Raw genomic sequence first — 27,418 nt, 5'->3', positions numbered from 1 at the left:
CCTTTTTGACACAGTATAGTTTTAAGCTGCATTTATGGATGTTAATTACACATTGTAGTGTCTGACACAGGTGTGAATATGTAATCCTGAGCTCATGTGGTTATATCACTTATAGAAGAATGACGATTCTTGATGTAGTGCCGTCTGAGTGATTGGAAAGCACGGTCATCCAGCTCAGGCTTGTGCCCGTTACACACTGAAATCCCTCCAGATTCCTTGAAACCTTTAATTGATGTTCTGCACCGTAGAGGGTGACATATCCAAATCCCTTCCTATCTTCATTGTGGAACATTGTTTTTAATCCTTTAAATAATTTTCTCACACATATGTTGGCAGACTCTCGGTCCTCATCCCATCTTTGCTCCTAAAGGGCTTGGCATTTCCTGGATGTGACTTTTGTACAAAATCATCATTGTAGTCACCTTTGACATCGGCTGGTTCAAAGGGAATCATCATTTCATTGTTTTACCTCATTACTAACCCTGAAATGCAACCAGCCCGACTTTTTGGAATGTATTGCAGGAATCAGAATTGAAGTGAATGTTTATTTTGAATAAAGAATAAAGTTGATGAGGTATCACATCAAATAATGTGCTGCTGTATTGTTTTCAATGTAATACAGGACACAGATGATTTACACATCACTATTTTCTGTTTTAATTTTGATTTGACATACTGTCCCAGCTTTTTCTGATTGGGGGTTGTATATGGATGGGGTTTAACATAAAGCATCCCTTCCCTGAATCCTGTCCTCACCCAAGCAAAAGGTAGATATTTAGTGACTTGACGTATAATATCTGCACTGTATTTGCTCAGATAAAACAGTGGCTGGCCCAACTCGCTTGGCAGACAATCACATCTGAGAGCCAGGATCATTTTTATTGGCCAGGTGTGTCAGACACACGAGGAATTTGACTCTGATACATCAGCTTTCAATGTGCATGTACATATCCCCATGCAAGGGGCAAGTAAACAGTAAACCAGCATAAGGCTGTGTAATATAACAAAATAAGCAGTATTAACAAGCAACAAACAGTGCAAAATAAGCAGTATACTTCCTGAAGTCCACTGTCATCTTTACTGTTTTGAGCGTGTTCAGCTCCAGGTTGGTGCGGCTACACCATAGCATCAGAAAACTTTAGGAGCTTGACAGAGGGGTCCTTAGAGATGCAGTCGTTGGTGTAGAGTGAAAACAGCAGAGGGGAGCACACATCCCTGGGGGGCACCTGTGCTTATTGTCCCGGTGCTGGATTTGGTTTTCCCCAGCCTCACCTGCTGCTTCCTGTCTTTCCAGCAAAAAAGCTTATTATTTGTGAGGATTTCATGCCTTGCATAAGTGTAGTGCTGCTTTAATTCACCAGAACCATGCTCCGCTAAATTATGCATAATCTGGCTGAAAATCATAAGGCTACATTATTGTGAGCACATGAAAATCCAGTCATCAATAAAGTGTATGCCCTGCAAAATGGAATGCTTTAAGTTGTGATAATAAAATTTAAGGTGTGGTGATTGATTCGCAATGTCAATTTAAACAACACACGCTCTGATGTGCAACTGGAACCCGGAAGTGTTTGTGTGTTTTGTTCAACCACATATATGAAGACATGGATGGCTCACAGCAACACAGTTTAGTATCGACTACAGCCTCAGCTTACAAAAGACAATTGACAGAACAAAACTCAGATTATCCACTCTGATAAACTAGGAGGGGCCGTGGAGACGAACATCAGATGTGACGATCAGCAGCAGAAACAGACTTTACCTTTAACTTAAGTGATGCTGAGATTTAACCAGACTGTTTTACCTGTGTACCTGTGAGTGATCAGCTGTAGGTTTGTATAACACAAGCAGGTCACAGGATGGCCAAAGTTTGGCACATGCTGACCCGTGCACCGCTGATGTGTTCACTGTAGCTGGCTGACATGTAAACCAACATGAAGCAGGAGGAGCTCAGTGAACAATCAGAATGTTTTGGAGTCAGTTTAACACTGGAGCAAAAGTCCAAAAGATTTAGGAGGCATTTGATGACTGGTCATGACAAATATGTTATTCTGCCACACCAGAGAATAAATTCATTTACCACCATTGGAAAAGTGTTTACAACGCCCTTGAATCAAGCCACAACTTAACCATGCACGTGCACACATACATCATAGATGCGGTCTAGTGCTTCATCAAATAGCACTATAACTCTGGAATGACACACAGAGCAAGTGGAACATGCCCAAAGTATGATTTTAGATACTACTCATCCCTTTATATACCTGTACCTCATCTATTTCAAAGCTAGCAGGCCTGTTTCAAAAGCAAACAAGGGCACCAAAAAAACTTTAATTGCCACTTTCCAGACTAATTTAGGTCAGAGGTTTGTGGCATGGATTATTTCATCTAAATTAAAACTTTATGAAGCTGTAAAAACATGGATACAGTTGCTATGTCGACATATGAGCAGCACATATACAGTATATGCTCACTTTTAGCAAGATGACTTAACCCAGCATTGTGTGTTTGTGATGTATAGAAAAACATCTACTGTGACACATACTAGTGACAATCACCGTAGAGATGCAAGTTTTAAACCAAAAATACGGCAACTGCTTATGATAACAGACTAAGGCCAGGCCTATAAAACAGAGCAAACTGCTGATTGTAAGTTGTTTCTAGAAAAGGTACAACCTCTAAGATTGGAATTTGTGGAAAATGTAGCAAAATAGCAAATGTATTTTACTGTGCAGGGGGAGAATCAAACAACAGACCACAGCTTTATGATTAAAGTAACCTCTACTGCATCCAGAAAGCAGCTGGGCTAACAGGCACTGGATGCTCAGAACATTTACTCTGAGTGGAGCCAAACAAATTCAGCAGTCAATTTAACAGTGGATGTTGAGGTGAATGAGTGGTTGGAGACGTGGTCGATCTGATGAGAGCAATCTGGTATTTTTGCAGCTTAATGCCATGTTTGAAATGAAACTGCTGATTTTAAAGTTGTCTTATTTTGGATTTGCTGGATTACCATAAAATCTGTGCACATGTCCCTTCACCAAGGTTGTCCCCCCATTTTAATGAGAAAATTAGGCCTAACCTTTGTTCAGTTGCCTGAGATATTTAAACTGTGACAGCTAAGTTACACATGTGCATGTTGCTCTTAAGATGGTCTTAAACAATTTGGAAACAAAAGCAAATGTAGTGGGTTTTAAAATACGTTACATATAAAATCAGTTCCTTGTACTACTTCCTGTCACTCTCAGCAGCAGCTACTTAGTCTTTTCCTTCAAGCATGCATCATATGTGTGTTGACTACATATATAAAGTCAATGGCCCATTATTGATTTTGATTTTCCCTCTCAAAAGTCTCAATGAATGTGGTTTTAATATCCTCACAGTAATTACAGTGTAGAAAAGGGGTGACCAAGGTCACCTAACCAGTGGTTACTGCAGTTGTGCAGAAAGCCCCCAGTATGATCCTCCATGGGATTGTTTAGCTGCTTTGCCAAATGATGCAGGACTTAATTTAAGTGGAGGTGAGGGACCTTCACACCAACTGAAAAAAGTCTGAAATATTCAACTTACAGCCTTTTTGCAAATGCAAATTTTACAAGATAGGTGGTGCTGAAAGCTTGGTGACATACATGTATTGACTACTTCTAAAGCTGTTATTATTAGTGATGCTGCATGGACAACATCCAGATCTACCGATCAACAGAATGACTTGCAGAATTTTAGGCACAAGCAGAAGCGCTGCATCAGTCTTATTAAAAAAAAAACTAATCTGACTATTAATTGTGCTCCCTTGCAGGTAGCCACACCACCCTGGTGGTACTCAATCTAATTTAATCTGAGAAGCAAAGAGGTGTAGGGCTTTGATTAGTACAACTCCAAATAAGAAAATATTTGGATAGTAAACTGTAAATAGTGATTTGTAAATCATCTGTGTCCTGCATTACATTGAAAACAACACAGCAGCAAATTATTTGATGTGATATCTCATCAATTTTATTCTGTGTTCCTGAAACACATTCCAAAAAAAGTTGGGACAGTAAAGCATTTACCACGGTGTGATGATGTTGTTCTTTTTCACAACACTTAAAAGACATTTAGGGACTGAGGACATTGAGTGATTAAGTGCATCAGGTGTCATTATGTCCCATTATTCCTGTAAACAAGTCTTACGGTCCACAACAGTCCTGGACTTCATTGACACAATTTGTGTTTCAAAATGCACCACTCATTCTCTAATGGGGACAGGTCAGGCTGCAGGCAGGCCAGTCCGGTACTTGCACCCTTTTCCTCCATAGCCATGTCTTTGTAATGTGCAGTATGAGGTTTGGCATTGTCTTGTTGGTAAATGGTCTTATACTTGTATAGTGCTTTTCTATGCTTTACAGCACACTCAAAGCGCTTTCACACTACTTGGCCATTCACCCATTCGCACCCCCAAACGCTCACACAGTGGTGTCATCACCAGGAGCAGCTGGGGGTTCAGTGTCTTGCTCAAGGACACTTGACTGGACAAGCTAGGAATCGAACCGCAAATCCTCCGGTTAGGAGACGACCCGCTCTACCTCCTGAGCCACAGCGGCCCCCAAATACTGTATGTTGAAATATGCATGGGCGTCCCTTTGGTCCAGAGCACACGGCATCCATTCCTTTGAAAAAAAGACCTGAAACACTGATTCGTCTGACCACAGTACATTTCCACAGTGTGATGGTCCATCCCAGACGTCTCTGGGCCCAGAGCAGTCGAATGCGCTCCTGGACACTGTTGAAATAGGGCTTCCTTTTTGACACAGTATAGTTTTAAGCTGCATTTATGGATGTTAATTACACATTGTAGTGTCTGACACAGGTGTGAATATGTAATCCTGAGCTCATGTGGTTATATCACTTATAGAAGAATGACGATTCTTGATGTAGTGCCGTCTGAGTGATTGGAAAGCACGGTCATCCAGCTCAGGCTTGTGCCCGTTACACACTGAAATCCCTCCAGATTCCTTGAAACCTTTAATTGATGTTCTGCACCGTAGAGGGTGACATATCCAAATCCCTTCCTATCTTCATTGTGGAACATTGTTTTTAATCCTTTAAATAATTTTCTCACACATATGTTGGCAGACTCTCGGTCCTCATCCCATCTTTGCTCCTAAAGGGCTTGGCATTTCCTGGATGTGACTTTTGTACAAAATCATCATTGTAGTCACCTTTGACATCGGCTGGTTCAAAGGGAATCATCATTTCATTGTTTTACCTCATTACTAACCCTGAAATGCAACCAGCCCGACTTTTTGGAATGTATTGCAGGAATCAGAATTGAAGTGAATGTTTATTTTGAATAAAGAATAAAGTTGATGAGGTATCACATCAAATAATGTGCTGCTGTATTGTTTTCAATGTAATACAGGACACAGATGATTTACACATCACTATTTTCTGTTTTAATTTTGATTTGACATACTGTCCCAGCTTTTTCTGATTGGGGGTTGTATATGGATGGGGTTTAACATAAAGCATCCCTTCCCTGAATCCTGTCCTCACCCAAGCAAAAGGTAGATATTTAGTGACTTGACGTATAATATCTGCACTGTATTTGCTCAGATAAAACAGTGGCTGGCCCAACTGGCTTGGCACAATCACATCTGAGAGCCAGGATCACTCAACTGTCCAGCCACTGTCACTATTCTGCTAGTGGTGTAAGCGGGTCCAGAATGCCTCCGTAAAATGAAATAAGTCTAGTGACACACCTGGTGTGTGGGGGTGGAAATGTGCGCCAGGATTTGAACTTCTCTCTCAGTCCCTCTTTTATCTTCCTTGAGACAGCCCCTTCCATCACTGTAATGTTTCTTATGGAAACAGCTAAGCAGGAATTAAGGACCCAAATTTAGGACACTTACAAGGCTGGTAGGTGAGGTTTTATAGCTTATTACATATAACAAGACCTAATTACTTTACTCTTGTTCAGGCTGACAAACCAGGTAGGGAGAGGCAAAGACAAAACCAGAGTACAAACCAAAGCAGTGAATCCAGGGGATGACATTAAAGGCAAACTCCAACAGCAAAGTCAAAACCAAAGAGAAACAAGAAACACCTAGGAACATAGAAATTAGGAGTTTAGGAACACAAGAAGACTGAGGCTATCTAAGAGCATAGAGCTACAGGATGCAGATTAAGTCTGGCAGCAAGTGAATACTGGTTGTTATTATCAATGCAGACTGAATTATTACACGGATAGAGAACAAGTGCAGTGAGTGACAAAAGCAGGAAACCTGAACAAAGATACGAGCGTGACAGGAAACAGGAGGCAGGGACAGGACCGGGCTAGAGAGTGTGACAATCACCTTTTCAAAGCAACAACCAAGTGAAAAACATGACTGTTTATGAAAAAAGATCCCAAATTTGTGTTCCTATTTCCATCTATAAAATTCACTACATTGACTCTACAGAATTTGAACTTCTTTCTCAGTCTCTCTTCTCTTCCTCTTCCATCACCTTTCACTAACCAACAACTGAGCACAACGTGAATGTTTATGAAAAGACACTGAAAGTGTGTGCTATCATTGCCATCTATAAAATCCATTGCACTGACTCCACAAAAAACACATAAGACAGTGTTGCGGATGAGAGCTCAGCAATGTAGTGCGAGTCAGAAGTTGGCTTTTCACCCTGTGTGTGATCCATCAGAATCACCCTTGTGTTCAGAGATGGTTACACAGCGTACCATAAAACTTAGCACATTTGAAGCTTTTGTCTGAGATCTACAGTGTAAAAAGTGTCTTCTGTTTAACTGTTAGCATTTGTTTTCTTAATCCAGCCCTTTCTTGTCTATTTGATCTTTGTTCCATTTCCACTGTTATCCACAAAAGTGTAGCACAGAGAATAAGTGGGTTTAGAAACAACACCTTGTAATTTATACCACTCAGTGTTGGTGTAAACAGTGCACAATTCAAGGCCATGAAACACTAACTTTTGGAAACATGAAGGCCCCATTTTGGGAAGAGCAGGAACCTTCAGAGTGTGTTTACATGTCTCAGCACAGCTGAAAGATTGCAGTGCTAGGGCTTTATGTCAATGTTCCACAGCCTCACTGTGTTCTTTTTCAAGCACCCTGCAAGCAACACATACTTTGATGTTTTTATTCTTTTTTTTTTTTTTTTTTTTTGAACTGTTTAACTGACTGCATCCAAAAGCCACAGAGGAACTACACAATCATTTGAAATATTTCACAACCATGCTGATAAAATAGATTTAAAAAAATCTGCCACTTAACTGCTAAATCCAGATGTTGCCTTTTCTATGATGCTGAACCCTTCATGAAAAAAAACACTATTCAGCTAATTTTGCTCTATGCATATTTACTCTGAGTGCATATTAAGCCTTACTTAAACCACTCTAATAAGGTATATTTTACTATATCCAAATGCATGTCTATTTGTACTATCTATTCATCAGCTGTGGTAGGAATCAAACCAGAGATATTTTTACCGCTGGTGAGATAAATGCCATTTTTGACTTGCTCCTTATTCATTTTGACTGAGGGATGCTGGGTTTCTTTGGATTGGAGGGGGGAAAAGAGCCAAGGGCTAGTTAACTTCATTATGCATTCTTCCCACTGTACTAAGAATGGTTCTCAGGGATCCCTCCCAACCCAACACCTAAAATAGAAGTGAAACCAACAAAAACAACAACAGACCTGAGCTTAGGAGAGCAGTACCACAAAGCAAGTTCAACTTATTCTGACTAATTTGGGGGTTTCTGGCTTATCTGGCCTGATGCCTAACATTGGCCTTCACTGATACCCAGTACCACAAAGCCTGTTATCAACTGGCTCTTTCATGTCTGGGTTTTCCTATCGGTCTATAAGTGAATTCATATGAAAGAGGCAGTGTTGTTAATTAGGAACAACCATTAATGAAGTTATAAGGGTCCAATTCAATACGTATCTATATTTTCCTCCTTTGTGTGATGACAAAGAAATTATTATGAATGGTAAGAAGAGGACAGTGGAGAGGAGTTACACCTAAAGTCCTATGCTCATTCATAACAATGGGAAATATTTAGTGTGCATGGATTATTTTTCTAATAAGTGGCCATCATCAGTGTCTTCATGCTATTCTGAGCTTCAGTGATGGAAGTCTGTAAAAACACAAATTCTGTCAAGGAATTCAGACAGGAATCAAATAGTCTTTGAGCATTTAAAACAAAGCATTGATCATTATGTATCTGTAGAGTCCCTCAGTTTGTTTCACTAGCAGAGACCTACCCTCACTCAGTACAAATGGAAGAATCCATCCAGGCACAGGAAGAACATGCCAACTCAGCACAGGAAGACCCCAGGTTGGCCCGGAGTCAAACCTGGAATCTTCTTGGTGTGAGGTGACAGCATCAACCACCGTACTGCTGTGCCACCCCAAATGGAAGTATAAGGACAGAATTCTTGTGAACTTGATGGTTTTGATGAAGGCTAAGGAGGTCCTATTCACATCACTCCATTTTATATCAACCTTTGTATTTTACATGCAATTTACAAAGAGATAAATGTGTACTATGATCTGGCATCTTGATTATTCAGCTCTATATCAGCTGTATAAGGGAAACGGCATAACAACTGCCGTTCCCTGGATTAGAATATGTTTTGACAGTGCATGAAGCTCAGTACAAAGCAGTTATAATTTTGACATCTGATCAGTCTTTTTTTCTTACAATGATTTTAGTCAAATTTTAGTCTGATTTCAATGAGAATTGCACAGTTGTGGGATAGGGATGATCTTTTTTTTTTTTTTTTTTTTAACCAGTGCTGTTTTCATTTCCATTTAGAAATAGGCTTGGAGACTGAACATTTAAGTGCTGACAAACATGTTTCAGAATTTTCACCTTAGATTCTCTGCACAGAATCGATAATCTGAAAACAGCACACTGTCTGTCCAGTGTTGGATCAATATGACTCAACCCTTGAACCAAAAATTCAATCCTATGACATTTGCCTCTATGGAGTCTCACTTTTATGTTTCTAAAGCATCTCAAAATCAATTACAAATATACACAACTCTTAAACGTGTTTACTTATGTCTGTAGGAACTCCCAGCGTAACTCTTTCCATTTTTGTCTTTGTGCACCATAATTGTGAGCTCTGCGTAATTTGGTAAACAACAGCACTCCTTCCAGAAAACCACACACACATAATAGTGTTGGTACTGTTTAAGGTGTTTGGCTTGGCCTCTAACATCGTTTCTCACCATAAACACCATCTTAGTCAGTCAAGTCTGAGTCCACTGTGCTTCCCAGAAACACTGGAGTAAGGAAGGACATGCTTTGACAATGATGAACTTCTGATCTCAGAGCAATGGCTGAATCCCTGCAGTAGTAAACACTGGCATCCTCCCATTGAGTTATAGTGGACAATGAAATCCTGTACATGTTCCCAGTGTCAAAACCACAGTAGCAGATGGTAAAGGCAGGATCTCAACTCTTAAACATAGACTTGTTTCCTTTGTAAACATGTTACATCTATTGTAAAACTGCAAAAATATCATAGAAGAAATGTGCCAATCATTTGTTAATACTATACAAACAACTCCACACTGCTGTGGAACCCCAAAACTGCCAAATGAAATAAAATAGTCACATTTTTTTTAGTTGGCACACATTGTCATTTATTTATTTATTTTCCCCATGCAATGTTTCATTTTCCTCACCACATTTCCATTTCCAGCTGCATTTTGCACCAGTTGGAGGCAAAAAAATTGAAGAGTGACTGAGTCCTACATACAGTGCATTACAATAAAGGCATGAACGACGTTCTGAAGGTATCTTTTGCTAAGAAAACACTTGACCTTTGCAAGCACACAAAGCTGGAAAAAGCCAGGTTTTACCACCATGCTAATTGTCTTATCCAACTTCAGCTCATCATCAAAACACACCTAGATTCATTACCACAGATTGATAAGGCTTAGAAAAGGTCCTAGGAACCAGATCCAATCCCCCAATGTTAGCAAAACAGCCAAAAAATATGTAGTCTTACTTTCATTTAGACACAAAATATTTTGTGCCAACCATAATTTTATTTCATCTAAGCAGTCCACCACACATGCTCCTACGGGCAATTTAGAGTCACCAATCAACCTAAGCTGCATGTCTGTGGACTGTGGGAGGAAGCCGGAATACCCGGAGAGAACCCAAGCAGGCACAGAAAGAACATGCAAATTCCACACCGAAAGGCCCCATGTCAGCCCGGGCGCGAACCCGGAACCTTCTTGCTGTCCTCTTCTTGCTGAATATTAAAATCCCCACAAATCAGAATCTTGCCATATTTAAAAACAATACTTGCTAAAAACTCACTCACTCAAAATCACAGATAAATTCTTGCTTGCTTTAACAGGAGCCATAAACCAGTGTGCATAGTATTGGAGAAGCACAGTCAATAACAAATAACTACAGTTTAAAGCTCATAAAACACTCCAAAGAAACCATTCATTCATTCATTCATTTTCTACCGTTTAGTCCCTGAATGGGGTCACGGGGGGGGCCGGAGCCAATCCCAGCCGGCAATCGGGCGAAGGCGGGGTACACCCTGGACAGGTTGCCAGTCCATCGCAGGGCTAACACATAGACGAACCAACACACACGCACATGCCCTCCTATGGGCAATTTAGAGACACCAATCAACCTAAGCTGCATGTCTTTGGACTGTGGGAGGAAGCCGGAGTACCCGGAGAGAACCCACGCAAGCACGGGGAGAACATGCAAACTCCACACAGAAAGGTCCCCGTTGGGGCCCGAACCCCGAACCTTCTTGCTGTGAGTCAACGGCGCTAACCACTGTGCCACCGTGCTGCCCCCAAAGAAACCAATCAACCAATAAAATTATCTTTAAATATCGCAGCTAGCCCTCCACCCCAACCTGAAATACAGGGAGAGCTGAAATATGAGCAGCCAGAAGGGAGTAGCTCTGAAAAAGTCTCATCATACCCCTCCTTCAGCCATGTCTCAGTCAACAGTAAAAAAAAAATCCAACTCCTGCAAAGAGAAAAAAACCCTTGATTATAGAAGTCTTATTTGCCAGCATCCTGGCATTAAGCAGCGCTAGATGAACATTGCAAGAATTTGTTTGCTGCCAGAAAACATGGGTTAAAGAGCAAAGATTCTCCTGTGGACAGCCCTACCTGCAAACCCTCAGGGAGACTCAGTGGGAAAGCAAAGCCTCAGCATCAGGAGAGATCAGATTAAGAGTAAAAAGGGCACTGCATATCATCATGAAAACATCATCCCAACCGTAAAGTATGGTGGAGGAAACATCATGATTTGGGCCTGCTTTGCTGCATCAGGGCCTGGGCAGCTTGCAGTCATTGAGGGGAAGATGAATTCCCAAGTATATCAAAAAAATTCTTCAGGATAATGTGAGAATGTCTGTACATCAGCTGAAACTCTGTAGAAGTTGGGTGATGTAACAGGACAATGACCCAAAACACCGGAGCAAGTCCACAACAGAATGGCTTCAGAAAAACAAAATCCATCTTTTGGAGCGGCCAAGTCAGAGCCCAGACCTCAACCCAATAGAGATGCTATGGAATGACTTGAAGAGAGCCATACATGGGAGATGTCCAAAGAATATGACAGAGCTAAAGCAGTTCTGTCAGGAAGAATGGGCTAAAATTCCTCCTGAACGATGTGCAGGTCTGATCCACAGCTACAGGAATCGCCTGGCTGAGGTTATTTCGGGAGCCATCTTTATGCTCATTCCTAATGAATTCATCAGCATTAATAATCTACATGAGCTAGTGTAGATTGACAACTGTTTCAAAAAGTCAAATTTGAACAAACTGTAACCTCTCATTTCCACCAGATGCAGCTGCGTCATGTTCCATCTGTAATGCTGTTGCCAGAACTGATTGCTGTATTGTATTTTTAACAGCTAAAAGAAACACAAATCTTTGATCCGTGTTTCATAACAATTTAACTGTAACCATTAACTTAACTGTAGCCTAGTTTGTAGGCTACAGCACAACAATAAACACAAAAAAGAAACCAAAACTAAGAAGTGTACCTACTGTAGAAACTCAAAAACAAGGAAAATAGCAAATGCAAAATATCAGCACAACAAAGAGCCCTTCCTCAGCTGAAGTACCGCAGAGGACAGATGGAAATAAAGAGGAGATTTTTAATTCAAACAGGCCATTTCATTGTGAAATTTGTTCTCACATTGAAAAATGAATGAAAATTTGAATCTCAAATAAAAACTCACTGTCCTAATGCAGGCAATGCTAATCATCCATAGAAACTACTTTAACAGCAGCTAAAGCACTTAAACTGGCAAGCTAATGGCAACAAAGTCAGCTAGCTAACGTTAATTACAAGTTCACTTACACAATGCCTCTCTCTATTCAAAATCATCTTCATCCTTAAATGCATGCCTTTTTTTTTTTAAATCAAGGGCTCGAACAGAGGCAAGTCTTGGACTTGTAGTGTAGCTGTATGATTTAAAGCTACAGTATGTAACTTAAGGTAGCACTAGCATGAAACTCCAAGTCAACCCACTCTGCTCCACCTAGCACTCCCTCTCCTTGCTCCACCATGCTCTGCCCAGCTCTTCAGATATTTGTCATTATGTAATTACAAGAAATGAGAATGCAACCAAACTTACTGATCAAGCAAAAATAAATGACAATCTGTGACTGGTTAGAGAGGTCAGTCCAGCTAAACAACCTTTTAGAAGCTAATATGTCTGCACTGCGGCCAGAATTGTTCAATAAGTCTGGGTCACACGAGGCTTCGACAGCACCTCTCCAATTAAGACAAGTTTTTGAGCAGATTTCCACAACAAAAATATTTGGAAAAAAACAAAACAAATATATTGTAGCTTTAATGTCTCCTCTCTCATAATGACAATCAAACTAAACTCTGAGTAGCATTAGCTTGATAACTTTGTTAGCATTCATTTTTAGGATATAGTTGGAAGTTATTGTTACACAGGGTGATCAAGTTAAAAGAGCTCATCAAACTAAGCTTTTCAGTTTTTTGTGCAACTCACTGGAGGTCACAGGAAAGGTATTAATTTTTGTAATGCTTTTATACTTCATTTAAATTTTTTAACTATCAGTCTTATTTAGTGATAAAAATCAATATATAATAATTTCACTCTGATAATGTTATACTAGCTTTTTTAAGTTTAGGGCCGCCATAGTTTCCATCCCAAGCAAAATGAAATATGTGCGCAACATATAAAATTTCAAAAACCAAGATGTAAAATTGAGTAAGAGTATTAAGGATCTTCTCCAGCTGCTGGGATAGACGGATTACAACACCACCCCTGTAAAAGCTTCTGATTATGTGTGGGAAGTTAAAATGAAAAGTACTGGCCATTATAGCACTTATTCAGCTTTGATTAGGATAATTTACTTCAAAGGAACCAATTACCTGCTCTTAAAATAAATCCTAAAATGAGAGCAAAATCTGATTTTGTAACAAAAAGAGAGCACCTCCAGCTTTAATTCTATTTCTCATGAGACCAGCTGTTCCATAATTTTTTAACTGAGCAAAATGTTGTCAAGACAAAAAAAGAAAGGAAAATCCAAAAGTAGACAGTGAAGGCTTTTGGTTGCTACTCTGAATTACAGCTGGCCTCAGGCTGGTCAAGCTTCCAACCATGATTTTGTCTTTACGTTCCTGTAATTGCAGACAACAGTCAGCCAGGAGGTCCGGCTTGGCTCTTTCCATTCATAAAGCTCTAGGTGCCTCTTAGTGGCATATTTGGTTTATTAAAATGTTCAATCTGAGTCACCATCACTTCCCAGCTCTATCTTTAGCTCCTGCTTTCCACTCTTTCTTAGGCACATCAACCTGCAATTACCTTCTCCTTTCTCTGTGGCACCATGGCATCCTCAAATCACTGGGACCAAATGGACAGAAGACAGAAAAATACAACAACACAATGTTAAAATAAATAAATAAATAAATAAAAATCTACATTGTGTACATTGGCAATAAGCCATAAGGCTACCAAGAGGTTCATATGGTATTTTTAGAGATTTTCATGTATATGTTTTTATACAGGACCATGTATGAATTTCTACATTTAGATTGTCAGAATTTTGTCAATGTTGACCTATAACATTGTCACAGGGAAAAAACTGTATTAACATAAGTGAAAGTTGCTGTTTTCTGCATGTGAAGGCCTACTGGTCACACAAGAACGACATAGCCAGAATTATTAATTCACAACAAGTTCAGTATAGAGAAAATCCAGTGAAGTTCAGTAGAACACTATGTAAATACAGTATATCATGAACACAATACTGCAAGTATGACCATTGTGCAAAATCCAAATTAGGCTAGTCACACACTAGTTTATGCACAGAGCCCGGTACCAAGCTACAACACATCTTTGGAAATGAACCAAAATGTGTAGTGACCAGCAAATGCCAAAAACTGGCACAGAATATCTGTTCAGATTTGTAGTCTTGTTTATAAAATATATTTATCAATTTAACTCTACATTTTTAAACCAGATCATATTCAGGCACAATCAGATAATGTTATAGAAAGCTACAGAAGAGCTACTAAAGGGACCTTGTGGTGAGGTTGCTTCCTCAACTTCTGTTTCCAAGATTAAGAATATACTCTGAACAACAGCTGCAACTAGGAACAAATTTATTATTTTGTCTGTTATTGCTTTGATTAATTTATTAATCAAAGTGTTCAATCCAATCAATCCATCCATCCATCATCTATACCACTTATCCAGAGAGAATCCACGCAGGCACAGGGAGAACATGCAAACTCTGCAAGAAAGGCACTGGGTCAGCCGGGGCTCGAACCTCAAACCTTCTTTCCGGTTAATATAAAAAGCTTAAACATGTGCAGCTGTGAATTACACAGGCTATACAAAGCAACGTCTCGGCCAGGGCCTCAACCCGGAACCTTCTTGCTGTGGTGAGACGGTACTAACCACCATGCCGCCCTAATCAAATTGTTATAGAACATCAAGAAATCTGTTTTCAATGTTTCATTGTAAAAATCCAAATGTCTTTCTTTCAACAATACTTTTGCATTAGATATTCAAACTGTATGTTTCAATACATCAGTACAGGAATACACATACAGTATTTAACCTTATACATGTTTTGTCCTGATATGTATGAACATGTATATAGAGTTGGCTATATTATTATATATGGACATGGACACAACTATATAGTTTAGTGCGGCATGTGTATTGTGTATAATTCCTGTCTATTTACACATTTCTTATGTTTACACCAATAGAATTCTTGACTAAGGACATCCTTTATTCTGTTTTCATCAGGGGCTGAATGTGGAAAGTGATAGTACTGTGTAAGAATTAAAAGACTCCTGCGACTTATTTTTATGCCTGACAATTAAACAGGTTTGAAATATTGCTATAGTAAAAAGAAAGAAGTATATGTTTTTTCTGTGCTGGGATGGGACTGACCACCTCACAGCAAAAAACAAGAACTAGTCAATGTAAGCACATTTGCACCACCACTACCCACATTAACATTCATGTGTATACAATTACTTTATTAGGTAACTCATAACTTAAGTTTGCTAGTTGTTACATTTCTTCACAATGTGTAAAGGTAACATTGCCGAGTTAGCATGCTTCTGAATCCCCTTTGTCTATAACTTCAATGTGTCTTCTCTTCAGGGGCTCATAAATTAAGTTACAGTTGTGCTCCTTTGTCATGACAGACCAGACGTGTATATTTAGTACTTAACAGTCTTCTCTTTAGTCTCTAATACAAAGTGCTACAGAACATTAGACAACTTCAGTCATCTGAAATGGACATTTGAACATCTACAATTCCATGATAACTGAGCAATTGGTAAAAGTGGAGATGGTCACCAGGTCGCGGGGGACAAGGTCTGGGCAAATGAACTGAATCTGTTTTTTAATAGATTTGAATCTACCCAGTCCTCAACTGATGTGCAATACTCAAATCCTGGGGTGAAATGCATGGTTAATATGCACATATGTAAATTCTGTTCTTGATTATTCAAATACTTGATTCTGTCTATTTTTGAGTACTTGGAATTTATTTATCAGGATGTGTGTGCGGTGCTGGTTCTCATGGTGTTATGCTGTCTGTTCTCTATTGCTGCTTGAGGTACTGAAATTTTTTTATGAAGATATGTGTGTGGTGTTCGTTTCTCATGGTGTTATGTTGTTTGTTCTCCACTGCTGCTGAAACACTGAAATTTCCCCATTGAGGGATCAATAAAGTACCTACCTACCTACCTACCAATTCAACCTAGAAAATCACTGAAAGCTCCACAACAGCTAGAGTATGTACATCTCATCTGAGAAAAGCATTAATAAATGGTCACGTTTAGCCTTCTCTCCACCGATGACCAGGATGCAAAATTTAAATCTTGAGAATCATTTATACAGTGATGTGACTTGTGCATATACCGTACATTGTATCAAGATAATGTGGAAAACGCAAAGCCGAGCATGTTGGGGGACAATCCCCGTCATCACCAGAGTTAATTAAAGCTGCTGAAGTAGCATTAAGTCACGTCTGGAGAGCAGCAGTAACATGTTAAGATGTTTGGAGGGGCAAAACAATGGTTACAGCAGACCCTTCCCAGAAATATCACGCATCCTGCCATCAGGAGATGTCTGGAAAGAGACTGAGGACAGCGCCATATCATACTCTGTCAGCAGCCTACTGTTTTCCATGCAGTTAATCATCCCTCCTAATTATGTGTTTATGTACTGCGATTGCCTTTACAGCATGTGAATCTAAGTAACCGTTTACAGTGAACCTCACAGTGGCCAGATTTAGATAGTGAGGCATTAATTTTGACACACTAAAAAGTTAAAAAAATAAAAGATACAAAATAAATAAAAAGCAGCCATGCCTTACTGTGGTCAGAGCAACATTCGTGGTGAGATGCAATGGCTTATCTGCAGCTTAGAAAGTTGTTAAATGTCAGCTCCACCCCCACACTACTCTGTCATTTAATTCAAAGAGTTTACCAAAGATGCCCACAGCTCACTGAGCGCTCATCTGTGGCTGCTGGGACACTGGCAGTTTAAATAATATAGGGAAAGGGGAAAAAAGGCTTTTCCAAAACCAGCCGTCTATTACACGGTGGCTGGAGCAGTCAGGACCGTTATGCCGTCATTCCACTGCCACCAGGAACTGTTCTGTACCCATACCGTACTGGGATATGCCTGTTTCCACTGTCTTAGAAACAGAAACTGCCCAGGCTGTAAGCATGCTGAAAATTCTGGCCTTGTTCAGAAGCAAGTCCCACAGCATGCTACTCTGCCTCCAACCTGGCTGTCTACATCACGTTTCCATTGGCAGAGAAAACCTGAGCAACAAGAAGGGCCTCAAGAGAAGAAATAGACCCATCCTCTCTGAAAAAAGAACGAAGGAGATGGCAGCCAATTAAGGAGAAATAAAGGGAAGCCAATAGAACAGCTATGTTTGTCAAATCCATGTTTGCTTTGTTGCACGCACGCTGCTGACATCCATTCTACTCACACAGAAGAAAGCACCGTCTCTACAAGAGCAATGCTCACACTGTGCAAACATGTTGGTGCCAGGTAGATCACATTTGATTGGATGCATTTATATTACTACTCCTGAATTCAAGCGAACTTATCAAAGATATCTTTGCTTCACAGGAAAAAGAAAGGTATTTAGATAGAAGAAATAGTCAAATAGATTTTTAAACCCAAATTTAGCATCTAACAAGAAACCGGGACACAGGAATAGAACTTGGAAACTATATCTTTCACTTCAATGCTTCTTTAATTCCTTTCATGTTTCATTTTGGAGGAATTTGTTCATATGTTTCTGTTCTTAATCGTGAATTAAGAAACACTGATCCAACAGCAGCCAGTATTAATTAACTGCCAAAATACTGGTATTATATTAAGTAAAAATGCTTAGGAACATTGTTTTGCCTTGAAGTAGGTGATCCACCAGAGAACACCCTTGACTTTATTTTTGTCCTGCTTAGTAAATATTGCATTTTCATAACATCCTGTTCAGAAGCATTTTGTTCACTTGTTTATGATGACAGCTGTTTATTTAGACAAAAGTAGAAAAAAAGAGGAACGAAAATGGCCTTTTTTAATTAATAAATATCAACCGTGGAATCAGCCCCAGAACTCAGTAACACTCGGACTCTGATGTGGACAACAAAATTCTGAGTACTTCTATCATCAATCATCAATCTATCATCGTTTTATTAAGTATGACTGTATGGAAAGACAGCCCATTCTGATGAATGAGCCTGGTTTCAGGCCCATGTGAAGAATAATATATCTTCTACATTACAGTTCTAGTTACAGTTTCTGTGTATCCATGCTGTAAAAGCCTTCAGATCAGAGGGTGACGCGTATACACACACTATGTCTACTGTACTATATGTTCCTTCTGCTGCTGCTCAGTGCATCTGAACTGCAGACCTGAGGGTCCTCACAGAATCTAGAAGGTAGGAACTTAGAACTAAATCTCACTTCTGCCTCCTGGTGTCTGAAAGCTATGAAGCACTGCAGTAAACCACATGCCACTTGACAAAAATCACAGAGACAATAGATCTGCCATCATCAAGTTAGACTTTTCTATGTACTGTACAATTTAAATCTGAACACAGATCAAGCCAGTGTTCAGTTTAGAAATGCATCTAAACTGGGGGGCAATTTCAGAATGAACCAAGACGGAGTGAAAATAGCCATCTGGTGTATACAGTACAGGTAGTCTACCACAGCCTCACTGGTTTAGAGTCTTCAGACTGGAAGAAAATATTGTCAGACTCACAGTGTCTTTACTTTTCCAGAATAACATCCTCTCATAAGCCACGCAGTCAATAACGTGATGTTTTTAGACTAAAAAGAAACCACACGTGTTTGAGCAGTTAAAAAAAGGACACTAAGACAGACAGTTAAACCAACCCTGGCTCATCTGTCAAACAGTGCAAACAGTGATTAAGGTGTCAGATGTAAGACTGAATAAAGCAGTGGTCCCCAACCCCCGGGCCGCGGACCGGTACCGGTCCGTGGATCAATTGGTACCGGGCCGCACAAGAAATCATTAATTATTTCCGTTTTATTTATTATCTGAGTCTGAACGATCTTTTATTTTGAAAAATGACCGCATTCTCTCGGTTACATCTCGGTCACTTGAGCGCCAAAACTGGCTTACTTGTGCGACATATTCAGCCTGCTCAATGAACTCAATCTGTCACTTCAGGGGAAAATGACAACTGTCTTCAAGTTGGCAGATAAAGTAGCTGCATTTAAAGCCAAACTCTATTTGTGGGGACGGCGCGTCAACAGAGGCATTTTGGACATGTTTCAAACTTGCCATTTCCGACATCCTATCTGTGTGAAGCGGGTTTTTCTGCAGTGACAGCAACCAAAACAAAACAACGGAGTAGACTGAACATAAGCAACACACTTCAGGTGTCATTGTCTCCTGTTACCCCCAGATGGGACCGTCTCGTTGCAGAGAAACAAGATCAGGGCTCCCATTGATTTAGCGTTATGGGGAGTTAAAAATTTCAACACAGTGGATTCATGTTTATTATTAAATTAACAATATAAACAATCTACGTACCCCCCCGGGCCGCGGTAAAATTGTCAAGCGTTGACCGGTCCGCAGTGAGAAAAAGGTTGGGGACCACTGGAATAAAGGATGTCATCTTTGTTATCTGCACAAACACCTGCCACAAATGTAACTATAGATCACTCGAAAGACATAAATTATGACAGTAAGTTAAGGAAATGTCACCCAAAAGGATGCGACAAGAATCCCCACACTGCTACTCTGTACACAGAGAGAGAGCGAGATGAAGGGAGAAAAGGGAGGACCATCACCCTGAAGTGACAAGCTTACTGAGGACATGGCACCCGTCATTAAGGATGACATCAGAACAGGGAGGGCCTTCTACACGAGGTAGGTCCTTCATGATGCTGGAGACTGGTTTGGTATAAATACCTTGAGCCCAGCACCCTGGGACGCAGCAGCTGCCGCTCAGACATACAAACTCCACAACTAAGGATATAACAGCAGTGCACCAGGACATCAGCCTCCCAACACCCTCACTGTTTCTTTGGAGCATAAACCTTCTGGTAAGATGACTTTTTTCTGATTTCAGGTTAGTGCACTAGGGGAATCCCAACTGCAGAAAGGTACTCACTCAGGGGAGGGTCGGTGGTAGAAGGCTGGGGGCTGCTGGTATTAGGAATGTAATGAGCCAAGTGCTATGGCTGGGTTTACATTAGGGCAGAATTTGTGCCTCTGACTGTTTGATTTCAATCACAAGAGAGATTCCTCTGTAAGCCAGGTTGGTTGTTACATTATGGGGGTGTTATGGACAAATAATGGATCAATTTTGTTGCAACAGAATTTACAGAATTAAAAACACTTCTAACAGAGGCGTTTTCGATTTGACTGTAGCTGTTCACTTTAGTATGGATGAGTACAACCTGGCTATCACTTCATTTTAATTGTTAGAATCACTGATGCACCAACTACACAGTAGTTCTGCACACTGCACCACTTTCAAATGTGAGTGCAGTGCAGCCACACAGGTCCCGTGCTATTTTTTATATCATCGTGCATGGTCCCTTGGTTGCTAACTATCACTAGAAACAAAAATAGCAGCAATGCTTTTTGTCATATGTTGATTTTGTCTTTGCAGGTTTAGCTTCACAAGATGGACCTGAGGGTAACAGGCCTTCTCCTCGTCCTCTTAGCTTTGGCAAAGGCAACTCCCGAGAGATACTACCACCATGTATCAAAAGTGAGCAAGAATCCCTACCCCGTCAAGAGTGCTCCTGGTGAGTTGCATAAATCTTTGCTCACAAGAATTGTTCATGTTTATGTGAAAACAAGAAATATCAATCATAATACTCCCGTGATATGAGAGATGCTGCAATTAATACAAATACAGATAGTTGAAATTCAAATAAGGGAAATAAGCAGCAATATCATCTATCATCAGTATCATAATTACATTCCTGCCAAGCCAGGTGTTCATTTCAAATCTGTAGTAAAGCTGCTTTCTGAATGTATTTGCCCCATAATTCATCCGTTTTTGTATAACATTAAAAATATCTACACAAATGCAACTACAAAAAATAGCACCTGATGACACCAAGTTGCTTATGGTGGATTTTATAGGAATGACGCTTACAGACTAATTGTAACTCATGAGGGTGAAAGACAAGGTAAGAGGCACTGACCACAGATGTTTTAACGTATTCTAGAAGTAAAAGGTAGAGTTAGATTTGAAATAACTGCACTTGTTGAAAATAATCATACACACCCTACACATACTTTCCCTGGGATGACTGCACAACTCACTGTGACCTGCTGTCAAATCACACTGCATTATACCCATAACTGTAATTATTAATATGAAAAGATGAACCTTACAAATACAGCAGCTTTTTTCATCATCATCAATATCATTTCTTAATGAACTACAAACCATTATTCAAATCATCATTATCAACACCACTCCTCTGACCTTTTGCTAAAATTCACTCTTATGCAACCTGGCAGCCTCAGTAAATGAAAGCTCCACAGCACCACCTTCCTTCATTAGCTGTCTTCAAGATGCACACCCAACAGGTCCAACACAATGACACATTGGTTGGGAGCAGAAGGCTTTTGTTGAACCGCTGTGAATGTGCACAACTGTATATAATTGTGAGGTGGGGTACAGCTGTAAAGGAGGACTTGTACCCTGGATAAATACTAGTTCAAAAAGGACACTGACACTTTTGAATGCCTCATTAAAAATCAAACAAAAAAAAAAAAAAAACAGTGATTCAAATTTTGTGCTTAACAGTTAAGAATTTATTTGTCCAGTTTAGTTTTTGAAGAGGTTCTCCTGTGGTTTGACTGTGCACTTTGACATAAAAAGCAGGCACGCCCTAACAAGCTGCCTTGATGAATTAAAATCTCACCACACAATTAGTGACCAAAAAAAAAAAAAAAAAAAAAAAAAAGACAGTGGAGAGACGTTTTCTCAAGTTCAAACAGTAAATATAAAGTAACAAACAAACCACAGCAAATTTAGTGCAGCCTCACTCTGTCGCTGAGATAATAACGCTAACAACAACAGAAGACTGGCCAACAACCAAATTGAGAATGCATATAGATATCACACCAAGTGTAAATTGCAATAGTGCTTTGAAGGTCACATGTAGTTCAGCTGCTTGGATAGCTAATGTGGCCAATGTCATCACCTCCAGTTTGTGGTGTTTCTGGCTGCCAAATGGCTCAGTTCTGGCAGAAAAAACCGTCTTTAGGGTTTTGGACACTGCCTTATGTGGTTTGAAAATCACAGTCCTCTTAAAGAATTTTCTTCTCAAGACACAATTTTTTAAGAGAGGCCAACACCAGTAGATTTGTTTCTGTGGCAGACATCATACTCCTGTTTTGGCAATGATGCATCAGGAATCAAGGTGTATAAAGGAATGCAGTGTGACAACAATTTTATCACATGCTGTTCGTGCGTGTTTAAAACATTTCAATAGTTTGTAGCCTCTATTCTCGATGCCTTTTTAATGTTAAGGTCCTGGTACAGTAAGTTAATTTACATTTTGTTTGTTTGCTTTTAATTTTATTACAATACCTAAATAGTATTTGTAAAAGTATACTTAATATGGCTACAATTTAATATATGGGTATTCTCTAAGATTGTGACTACACATGAATTACAGACATGTTCAATGTAACAAATTTACTTTGTGATATGTAAACTAGCCTTATGCTAACTAGCAGAATAAAGCAAATGGGAACATTCAAGTTTAAATTCATAAAACATCCCTCATAAATAAAATAACATCCTGACAAAATGTTGTAGAGAAAACAACCGGGTGCCCTGTTGGTCTAGGTGTTGAGACACTGACCCTGAAACAGTGCGACCAGGGAACTTTGCTGCAAGTCATTCTCTCTTTGACCCCACCTTTCCTGTGATCTCTACTGTCAAATATAAAGCATAACATAGAAAACCACTGCCACATGCTGGTTTTATAATGCAGGGTTATCCTTGTGTAGACTTTAGTGATAAATGTGAATTAGTGAGCAATAATGAGTAAAGTTACAAACTGATGTCACATACCAATTTAGTGCATATATATGGAATCATTTGTCCTTGGTCATAAACTCTACACTGTGTAGCAAGAAGTGCATCGCGGTACCATTGACAACTTACAGACCACTAACTATATACATTTATGGCCAGGGGCAGTGCAGGAAAATAAAGAGTGCCATATAGTCCAGGCAAACTAAACTGAAATGCACAAGAGCTGGTGTACAGGGTCCCACACCAAAAGACATAAGCTTGGTAAGAACACTATCTCAGACCAGCAGTGCTGTTAAGACCATCCTGGGAAAAAAGGAGTGCTGTCCCCACAAACCACCCCACACTCATAGGGAGTAGTATTTTAAGTCAGGTTGTGGTCCTAGGGAGTAGAATATAAAAGTTTGGGTTTTTCATGGACCACAAGCATATTTTATGCCATGCATTGAAAAGGATAGAAATGCTTCAAAATAACTGATCATGTAGCCTACACTTCATTTCACTTTATCATTTCCTTGGAGAAAACTAAGAATAATTTTGGTCTTACCATAATGACAACATCATGTGTACCTATATTTCTGTATTTCCTAGCTGCTGCAGGAATGACAGGTCCTCCAGGTCCTCCAGGTGAGCCAGGACCAATGGGACCACCTGGACCTCCTGGAGAGAGTGGTGTTGGATATACTGGACCACAAGGCCCATCAGGACCTCGTGGACCACCTGGCTATTCTCAACCAGGTAAACCTGGGACACCGGGTAGCCCCGGAAAGCCAGGAAGCCCTGGCCACCCTGGAGAGAGAGGTGCATCTGGCGCAACTGGGCCAATGGGTCCCAGAGGTGCGCCTGGTACACCTGGAACACCTGGACCTTCTGGACTCTCTTCTGTTGGAAAACCTGGACCAGCTGGCATCCCTGGAGCAATGGGACCAAGAGGAGAACCTGGTATTAAGGGACATCCTGGTATTCCTGGTATTCCTGGCCCCAAAGGAGAGAGAGGCATTGGAGTTTCTGGGGCTCAAGGACCACCAGGCCCAGTTGGACCCATGGGCCCATCTGGTATGCCTGGCAAACCTGGAGATGGTAAACCTGGCACCCCTGGCTATCCTGGAGAGCCTGGAAAAACTGGCATGCCAGGTAGAGATGGTGCTCCTGGGCCAATGGGCATGCCAGGGCCAAAGGGTCACACTGGAGCTCCAGGCACAGGGGCACCAGGAAAACCAGGCCAGGATGGTACTCCAGGTGTGCCTGGACCTATGGGGCCTAAAGGGCCACAGGGTCCTGCTGGTCAGCCAGGCTCACCTGGCATGCCAGGTACTGGCAAAACAGGTGAACCTGGAACACCAGGCAGCAGAGGATCTCCCGGTACTCCAGGAACCACTGGTCAGAAAGGAGAGCCAGGCCCAACTGGTTATACTGGTCAGCCAGGTGCTCCTGGTCCCATTGGCCCAGCTGGTCCACAGGGTGCAAGAGGATTCCAGGGTGAGCCAGGCCCAGTAGGACCCAAAGGTGACATTGGTATGGTAGGTGCACCAGGCCCAAGGGGAACCAAAGGTGACCAGGGAGCTCAGGGTTTCACTGGAAAACCTGGTTTCCCTGGGGCAGTAGGTCCTCCAGGAATTCCAGGTCATAATGGTCCTCAGGGAACAAAGGGTGCACAGGGTCCTTCTGGTGCCCCAGGACTCCCAGGTGCAAATGGTGCCACAGGACCAAAAGGACACCCAGGCCTCCAAGGAGCACCAGGAAAAGGTGGTGAAGATGGAAGGCCAGGACCCATGGGACCAAGTGGCCTCCCTGGCCCATCAGGTCCCCCTGGACTTAAGGGCCATCCGGGTCTTCCAGGTCCACCTGGCCCAGCTGGCCTGACAGCTAAGGGAATTGCTGGTCCTCAGGGTCCACCTGGAGTTCCAGGTGCCAGAGGTCATGATGGTCTCCCAGGCTCTACTGGTCCTCCTGGCCCACCAGGCCCACCAGGAGAGGTCATCTACCACCATGAGAAGAGTATGCCAATCAAGTCCCATGAAGTTGTGATGCCTCATGAGCTGATGAAGGCCCCCATGTCTGCCTTCAGTGCTGTGCTAACCATGGCCTACCCCCCAGCTGCAACCCCTATTCAATTCAACCAAGTTCTGTACAATGGAGAGAACCATTATGATCCCCACAGTGGTGTGTTCACCTGTGAGATCCCAGGCCTCTATTATTTCAGCTATCATATTCATGTAAATGGTGCCAATGCATTGGTGGCCCTCTACAAAAATGAGGAGCCAGCTGTTTTCACCTATGATGAGTACAACAAAGGCTTCCTGGACCAGATGTCAGGCAGTACTGTTCTCATGCTGCAAGCCGGTGACAGAGTCTATGTCCAGGTCCCTGATGAGGAGAGTAATGGTATATTTGCAGCAGATAATGTTCACTGTGCTTTCTCTGGGTTCTTGATTGCCTCAACGTGATTTCACAAATCCAAATAAACCTCAAAACCTTACAAACATTGAACTGCTCAGAGGAATACATTTGTTTACATGATTCCAAATTCAGGTTGTAGGTTAAACAAAATGTATTTGTAATTTTTTATAAGTTTACCTGCCTAATGCTGATTTTTTACAATGGAAAAACTCCTCAATTTGCTAATAAATTACTTGACACTTAGAGGTATTAATGCTGACAAAAAAATTTAAATATGGTTCCAATTGATACCTGGACCCAGTTCATTTTGTGTGTGCCCTGGTAATTTTAAGAAACATGAAACAATATTGGAAGATAAGTGGTATTTCACGGCAATGTCTTTTATTTGTGTTTGTTTTTATTGTCTGTTTAAGAATTTTCCTGTAATACACATGTAAAAGACAATAGAGATCGGCAGATTCTCAGAAGAACTGTGACCAGCAAAACACAGAATGAGAAATAAAATAACATCCTTGTTTTCAAAGCAACAATGTACCATTGGATGTGTTAAGTCATGTACCAATTACTGACCAAAATACAGAATAAAAGTTCTAAGTTTGAAAACTAAAATATACTCTGTGTATTGTGTGTGTTCTTCTTCTTTACAATATTGGTCCTTAACACTAAGAAAGCTAAATTTGTGCCATTGTGGAATGATAGGCATACCTTTGAATGCAGATGTGTTGTAATTGTGGTCTATGGCAGCAACCATATCTTTCCAAAAGTCGAAATTCACCTCATTTCCTCGCTGGTCACAAAACATAAAGATACATTTGAATATAAAGTTTTCCAGGTGAAAATATAAACCATTAATATGAAAATATCCAGTCCCTTTTAACACATTACCTTATGCATCATGTCGACAACTCTTCCACAGAGAAGAGCCCCAGGTAGATCAAAATAGTTGTCATAAAAATAGTATTTTTCTGCAAAGACAAAAAAAGATTTACAAATCAGTAAAATCCAGTGGAAAATAAAGGAAAGAGCTCCCAGATAATGCACCTTATCCTAAGTACTGTAAGAGCCAAGTGCATTCAGCTATAGGTAATGAAAATGGATATGAACAACATACCAGATCTTGTGAAGGAGGTACTAAGACTGTTAAAGTGCTTCCACTCTCGTTGAGGACCATAATGTTTGATGATCTCTTCTGTGCTAAGGTCAGTGGTTCCATGTGTTGCTCTAATCAAGCAAAAAATTAAGCTCTTATTTTAACGCACTTTAAGGGCCAGTAAAACATGGTAACTTTTACAAAGAGACAACAGATATTCTGGGAGGCAGAACATGTACAGTAAAAAGAGCATACCGTAAGACAGTCCCATCTTCAGCCAGCTTTACAATGTTCCCGTCTTCCAGATCCACCACTAGTCCTTTAAAACTAGACAAAATATTCAGCATGTTATGGATGTACAGTATAAAGACAGCAACCCAGATCATCACCACAGTCTTGTACTCAGCATGGACAACTAATTACCCTGATCTACTACAGTCACATTTGAGCTCACATAAAATGGCAAAATCAACAGTGTACAGTACATGAAACAAAGATCCCCAGTACGAGTCATGTGCCACAAAATTAATATCCAAATGTAGCTTTTTTTCTTTTAAATATTAGAGAAGAAAACATTCATGGGCTGAACTTCAAAGAGCCACAAGCCAAAATGGTGAGGAAGCACTGGACAGCAGGTTCTAGATCTGTGCAGGGTAGCTTACTGTATCATAAAGCTGAAAGCCAACAGGTAGTGCAGTTATAGCTAAAGCCTCCCAAAAACATGAAAGCTTCTGGTAGGTGATTTTATGAGCAATGGCATCCATCTAAACAACAATGGGACCTGAGCAATGTCGGCAAACATTTTTCACATCATAAACACATTTCACATCAGCTAGCTTCAAATCCAAAACAGTATCTCCT

The 27,418-nt window shown here is 40.6% G+C and overlaps 2 protein-coding genes across 3 annotated transcripts in view; one reads left to right on the top strand and one right to left on the bottom strand.

The window, feature by feature from the left end:
• Positions 1-27,418, bottom strand: part of nt5dc1 (5'-nucleotidase domain containing 1) — a 76,129-nt gene that overhangs the window by 37,336 nt on the left and 11,375 nt on the right. For both annotated transcript variants that reach the window (XM_020612886.1, XM_020612887.1), the window contains exons 3-6: positions 26,813-26,884; positions 26,579-26,688; positions 26,353-26,432; positions 26,173-26,254 (exon numbers count right to left, since the gene is read on the bottom strand). In XM_020612886.1, coding sequence (XP_020468542.1) covers positions 26,173-26,254; positions 26,353-26,432; positions 26,579-26,688; positions 26,813-26,884 — 344 coding nt within the window. The remainder of the gene's footprint in view (positions 1-26,172; positions 26,255-26,352; positions 26,433-26,578; positions 26,689-26,812; positions 26,885-27,418) is intronic.
• Positions 22,176-25,514, top strand: col10a1b (collagen, type X, alpha 1b). The gene has a single exon (XM_020612885.1). The coding sequence runs from the start codon at positions 23,619-23,621 to the stop codon at positions 25,512-25,514; it is 1,896 nt and encodes a 631-aa protein (XP_020468541.1). The 5' UTR covers positions 22,176-23,618.

This window comes from Monopterus albus, unplaced genomic scaffold, assembly GCF_001952655.1.
Source record: "Monopterus albus unplaced genomic scaffold, M_albus_1.0 scaffold128.1, whole genome shotgun sequence".
In the NCBI taxonomy this organism is placed as follows: Eukaryota; Metazoa; Chordata; class Actinopteri; order Synbranchiformes; family Synbranchidae; genus Monopterus; species Monopterus albus.
The sequence above is the reverse complement of the archived record's forward strand: the minus strand, read 5'-3'. Positions and strand labels throughout refer to the sequence as shown.